Source organism: Melampsora larici-populina, assembly GCF_000204055.1.
Source record: "Melampsora larici-populina 98AG31 unplaced genomic scaffold MELLAscaffold_2, whole genome shotgun sequence".
NCBI classification, from domain to species: Eukaryota; Fungi; Basidiomycota; class Pucciniomycetes; order Pucciniales; family Melampsoraceae; genus Melampsora; species Melampsora laricis-populina.
Window position 1 is genome coordinate 367,475 of NW_006768766.1, and position 6,722 is coordinate 374,196.

At 38.9% G+C, this 6,722-nt stretch overlaps 1 protein-coding gene across 1 annotated transcript; it reads left to right on the forward strand.

The window, feature by feature from the left end:
* Positions 1-3,741: 3,741 nt before the first annotated feature.
* MELLADRAFT_88925 (uncharacterized protein) lies at positions 3,742-5,745 on the forward strand (the record flags this gene model as incomplete). The annotated part of the gene is made up of 1 exon (XM_007404159.1): positions 3,742-5,745. One exon carries the CDS (start codon positions 3,742-3,744, stop codon positions 5,743-5,745), a length of 2,004 nt encoding a protein of 667 aa, XP_007404221.1.
* Positions 5,746-6,722: the final 977 nt, after the last annotated feature.

The window sequence follows — 6,722 nt, forward strand, 5'->3', positions numbered from 1 at the left end:
TAAGCGATTAAAAGCACAGCTGGCTACTCCTATTGAGAAAGTAGATTCTGAGATATTGAAAATGAAAATCACTACACTCGAAACGCACCGAGCTCAATTAGAAGAACGAGTCCGTACATTAAGGCAGCAGGCTTCTGCATTGGTTACCACACCTGGTCGCTCATCCAGCCACTCTTACCTTTTCAAGTCAATTGCCAGTCTTCGTACTCCCAAATCACCGAACCGCATGTTAGCAAATGTAAGCCTCACTTCCAATGTTCTTCTCTCTTGTTCCTCTTAGCCTTCCCTCTGACAAACATGATCGTTGTGTAGATGACCACATTTGCCAATGATGCATCCTCGGATAACACTATAACCCCTATGTTGAATGAGATTCATGTGTTAGAGCAAAATGCTGAGAACCTTCGACATCAGTTGAACCTGGCCAATGACGCGATCGATAAAAAAATTGATCATCTGGCGAAAACCAATGAGCAACGTGTCCAACTGTCTGCTGAATTATCCGAGTCGAGATCAAAGGTGAAAGATCTTGAAGGTCAACTCGACCGATTACTTGGATCCCGGGGGACGATTAATAAAGTCAAGGAGCGACTGGCGGATGTAAAGTGTCCTGAATGTGACTGTCAGTTTGATGCAAATCAGATTGTTCGATTTCGCGTCTTGACGGACATCAACGCCCTGGAGATCAGCTTGTGAGTTCAACAGCGCTGACTTTGTTACGTTTCTTTGCTCACCACGTCTATCATATCTCATTTGTGAACAGTAATAGTGAATCTATCACAGGTGATACGTACAACCACACAATGGATACCAATTCTGCACTGAATCCGCAACCAAGAGCTAAGAAGGTTCAACAATTGGAACAACAACTAGAAACTAAGAAGCGAGAGTTTGAGGACCTCGAAGCTAAGCAACAAGCAGATGAACAAGATTTAATCCGGCTCCAAGAAGTTCGTTGAAAATGTCCTCTTTCGAACCAAAGAAAAAGCACAGATACTAAATCTCTTTTTCCTTATTTCAGGATCTAGAAAGGGCTCATGATGAAATTGATCAATTGCGAGCGGACTGTCAAGATCGAGAACGTCTTCAACGAGAAAATGATCAGTTTAACCATGTGCTCACGGAAGTGAAAGAGGTGAGGTCCATCATCTCATGGTTTAGATCAAGTGCTGTAACTACGACTGACGTAGTTTTCGGGTGTATGTTATCTTCAGAAACTTCGAGAGACTGAGATTGAACTTTCTAAAGCGTGTCAGGCCCGCGATTGTGCGGATGCCGAACTGCGAGGTAAGCAATTCGATTCGAACAAGGCCAAACAAATATTGACTGATGCATTTTACTTTTCTAGCGCTACAAAACTATAAAGGGGAGTCAGATAGTCTCTCAAAACAGCTTTCTCAAGCTCAAGCCAGAGTGAAGACACTCGAAAAAGAAAAAACCAACTTGGAAGATCAACAAGCAGCCTTACTGGAAGAAATTGAAGGCTTGAAAAATGATATTAAACAAACATCAAACTCTCAAAAGATGAACTTTGAAAATCATCAGGAAGAATTAAAGGACCTTCGTCAGACCTTAGAAATGAAATCTAGTGAGGTTGTTAGGTTAAGGGATTTGAAAAACGATGTTCTCAAAGACACAGAAAACTTGAGAGATGATCTATTTCAAGTCAGAACTGAGGCAGCTCAACTCGCTCATGATTTCAAACAATTCAAACAACAATCACGTTCGAATGAAGAATTTGTTAAGGTTCGAGACGAGCTATCGGCTCGCACAACTCAGCTGAACCAATTACTAGCCGAACAACAAAATTATGTCTGTCCTGCGTATGTAATCTTTTCTTGATTTTATTCTGATATCACTTAGATCTTGCGATCCAATATGTATACTCCTTATCGAGATTATTGACACCTTTATCCTTCTCTTTATTCGCTTTTTGCAGTGAACCTGGTACAATATCAGTCGCTGATCAGAAAAAGCATTCAGCAGAATCAAAAGGACTTCTACTGAGGATCCGATTCCTTAAGCTCTTATTCACTCGTGAAAGTCAATTCCGAGCCGACCTGGCCGATCAGAAAAGGATAATCTTCGGCAAACTTCGTCAAACGGAAACCACGTAAGACTAAACAATGTTTTGGTACTTGAGATGGTTGATAACTTCCTTGAAACTCAACTTTGTGAATGTTCATTTTTTTAGGAATGTGGCTATTAATCTCGCTCTCGAGAAGTTTGATCTAAGGGCTGGTCAAATTGGAAACTTTACCATTCGAGCTACCGAATGCTCCTTCAAAGGTGCAGCAATAGCTGTAAGGGCTGTATGCAGGATCAAGTCAGTCTTCACTTTCCGTTTTTATCCCAATCGCCGTCACCAAGTGGTCATCAATGCTAAATTGAATTTTGATTGATGTACATTTTTGCATTAGAATCTTGTCCCAAAGATGGAAAGAAGAAGAGAGATCAAAAAAGAAACTCATTGAAGCTTACCAAAGAGTTAGAGGCAAGGCATTTGAACCTTGAATCCCCAGTTCCTGTTTTTTTTCATCAATATTCTTGTTATCCTCTTTCTCTCCTATTTATTGGTTTCTTGGATTTTTCTCTTTTGTCAAAGTTTGTTGTTATTAATTGGGATTCAGGACTCATGTTTTTTATGAAGGGTAATAAGTTTTTGTTGAAGAGTGTTTGTAAGTTTTACTTGTTTTTATATAATATCATCAGATTTGTAATTCTAGAGCTCATTTTCTACCTCAAATCTTATTTTGGAACACATCTTGTTTTGGATTCTGATGACCTTTGTTTGCATGGGACTTGATTATTCTGCAACTGATTTTATTATTTGGTTCAACATTAAGGGTACACAAACATTACAACCCATTTGAAAAACCCATTTAAGAAAAAATATAAAAACCCATTCAAAAAAATATTTTTTTGAACAGAAAATTCCAGAGGGACCCAATTTATTTTTCTGTTCAAAAAAATAATTTTTTAAATGGGTTTTTCTATTTTTTCTCAAATGGGTTTTTCAAATGGGTTGTAATGTTTGTGTACCCTTATTGTCTTAGCCTGTGGTACATACCTTCTTCACAACCGCCCGTCTCTCCAAATACATGACTCTTTGCACAGAAGTGAGCATTCAAGTCTTGGTCCATGTAGTAGTGTATTGTACACTTTTTGCGACCCAAGCTGATGAAATTGCCTATGTTCCAGTTTCCTCAAGCAAGTCCCGAGTTTGTATAAGACTTCATTATGTAATCATTTTTAGCTTAACACAAGTTCCACCCAAGAGGAGGACACGCTCGGTTCCAGGGAATTATGTACAGTCAAGCTTGACCAATTTTGCCCGCAAAACTCAGCAAATGGGCGGGGAATTTGTGATAAGCTTTTCTGAATTGACTGTACATAGTTGGAATTATTTCTGGAACACCTGCTGGATATATGTATGAACACAGCGTCACCTCAAAACCAATAGAAGTGTGACTATCTATCCTTTTCACTTCTACATTTTCAAAGAGCTTCTTTGCAATTCTTTGCATTCATTCTTCGAGTACATTTTCGAGATATTTGTTTTTTTTGTGTTACGCTTCTTGCAGCTATACCACTCACTGTATCAGGACATCGTCAACTTCAGAAATACCAACCGACAAAATTTACCGTCCTTTTCCGGGTATGACGCACCGTCACGCGCCTCACTCTTTCAAACGGTGTGGTCCACTCTAGCTGACGGTTCCTTCCAAACCCCACCATCGAATGCTACAGCTTTATTTACGATTGCTCATTTGTGGTCAGAAGATGAAAGCTTTTTGCATAATGATCCCCTGTGGCCTTCAGATCCTCTGTGGATTGGTTGACTTGAGCCATTCTCATCCTACGCCTGCAACGCAAGACAGCCTGGTGGAGTCTCTAGCACGAAACATGAACAGTGATGACTGGTGTAGTGAGGCAAAAGCTGTTATTTCTGACGTTGACAGTGGTGATAAGTCAGATAATTCGCCACAAAGCTTGAGGAGCACTGATCCATTTGGCAACAGAGGGAATCAAGCACAGTATTCCAAACCAACCGGAAAAACTCAAAAAGTTACAGAAACAGAACAACCCACTCCAGAGGTACAACTATCACAAATAGATCAGGAAGGCAACAAGTTCTTAGGCAACCTCCAAACTTTCTTCTCAACCTGGGCCCGCAAACTTTGGGGAAAAGTCAAGCAATTTTTTTCTAGATTGAAGTTTTCTAAGTCAGAAAACAAAGATACTTTCAACCCCAATAGACCTACAGAAGAGCTCCTACAACCAAAGTTTGTAGTAGAGGCAATGCCAAGTCCACCCACTGTCAAAAGTGAAGGGAAGAAGCCACAAGTAAAAATGGAAGAGGCTAGGAGACAGCCTCTTCATCAAGAGTTTGACAAGGTCACACCCTCAAAAGACAAGGCAGAAGATTCAGAAGAGCTAGCACACAGAGTGAAATCAACTGCTGTCATTGAAAAACCTGATCATATCCACAGGCCATATACAGCAAATCCAGAGATCACTGCCGGACAAAGCTTACAGACAAAGCCCATTTTAGGTGGAATCTATTGCCAGACAACAAGAAATCCATCTGGATACGTTAAAGAAAAGCCTGAGAAAGGAGTTTCAAAGAACACTCCTATGTCAAACAATAAGAGCCATCAAAACAGCCTGACTGCACAGACTACAGCTTCTTTTATTCCAGGAGTCAAACCAGAAGTGATGAAATCAACCAAGAATATAGATACTCTTTTGGAGGACTATGAAGCTCACAACAAAGGAATAAATGATCTAGTGTTTGATAATGCTCATACTGAAGGCACACTTGCCCAGTCAACCAAAAACCAAGGAAAAAAACAGAATACAATTGACTATCAAACCTACCTTGAGAATGAGTTGAAGAAAAGCTTCAGCCCAGGAAAAATCCAGATGATTGTGCAAGTCAAACCCCCAACTACCAGGACAGAACTAAAAAAGGCCTGTCAAATTAATCCTGATACTTACTATCATGAAGATGGGTCTTATGAAGGGATGGTTGAGGACATAACTGATTATGAACCTACGACCCCAAAAAAACAAAAAATGACCAAACATGTCCCTAATTTGAAAAGAATTAGAGCTCACTCCACATCAGGGAAAGGCTGGGTCTATCGCAAAGACAAGAAGCCATCAGAAATTCATGGAAAGAGTGAAGATAAAACTCTTCATCAAGAAGTTGAAAATCCCAAGCCTACACAGAGCAAGCAAGTCAAAGAAAAAAATACTGATCTAAAGTATACAGATTCTTCTTTTACCCATGTGGAGAGACCAGAAGTTTCAAATAACATCAATAATGAAGATGTTTCTTACACAAAAGAAGAAGATCTGATGGATAATGAGTTTAGTACCCCAAGAGGTACACCAGTCATGTCACCCAAGCACTCAGAAACAAATCCCAATTTAATTGACTTGAAAACTTATTTTGAAAATGACTTGAACTCAAAACCCATCAAGAACATGAATGCTCCTTATACCACAGGAGAAGATTATACAACTGATGATGAATTTAGTACTCCTAAAGGTACACCTGTCCAGTCACCCAAGCACCAAGGAAAAAATCTCATGTTGTTTGATGATCCAGTCAGGAATAGTGATGTTGGGGAGAAATCAATCAGCAGCAATTATGAAAAGTTTAAAAGCCAGGAGATTGCACCAATTGTTTTAATGAAACCCCCAATTACTGATGCTCAAATAGATAGCACCTATTGAATCAACACCTACTTTAAATTACCAGGATGAAACTAATGATGGGGAGCTAAAAGACAGAAGTTACAACAATGAACCTACCCAAAAGAAGATAAGAATAGTATGGGATCCTTTTCAGAGCGGCTCACAACACACCCTTAATCATAGCTGATGTTAACTGAAGAAAGCTTATCTTCTCTTGAAAACTCCCTTGCCAATCATCCAGAGTTAAACAAGGTTAAAATACAAAAATATTGATAATGGTCCAAGACTTTTGAATTCACCACTTAGTTCTCATGAAGCTATTTATAAAACTAGGTGATATAATAAAGGCTTACCTCCATATGGGCAACCAACCTTATCCAGTTATCATTATTTTTTCTTCTTTTTCCTCTTTTGTTCTTCCAAATGATATAATGTGATAGTGGAGTCTGAAAAATCAATATCATGGGCATAATGCAATTGTGTAATGTATGCTATGTGGTAAACTGTGATCAACTAACTGATGCCTCTACCCAAAATGGTCATTTGATTGATGTCAATATATGGATTATGTGTATTGGATGAAGGGATTGATCAGTCTCTTTACTTCACCATGATCATCTAACATTGTTTTTGGAAAGAATGACCCATTTCAATATATATAGCATATATAGCCTCACACATTTGATAGCAATAGAATTTCTACATACCACTTTTCCTTGTATTTTCTGGATTGATCACTTCCTACTTACACACATTACTAAAGTCTAAACTGCACAAATATATACCCACACACTTACAGTTGAATTTTGAGAATGTTCAGAAGAAACAACTTACATGCCCCTTTTCCTTGGTGGACTGATGAAGAGAAAGTGGTGTATGTGTGCAGGGTGATGATTGTATTGATGTATAATACAATAGTGATATTGAGTCAAGTTTGAGATTGATCAGGTGAAAACATTCATTAGTTTGTGATTGTTATTTATGGAGCTTGGATTTAGATAGCTTGATGTGTTTGA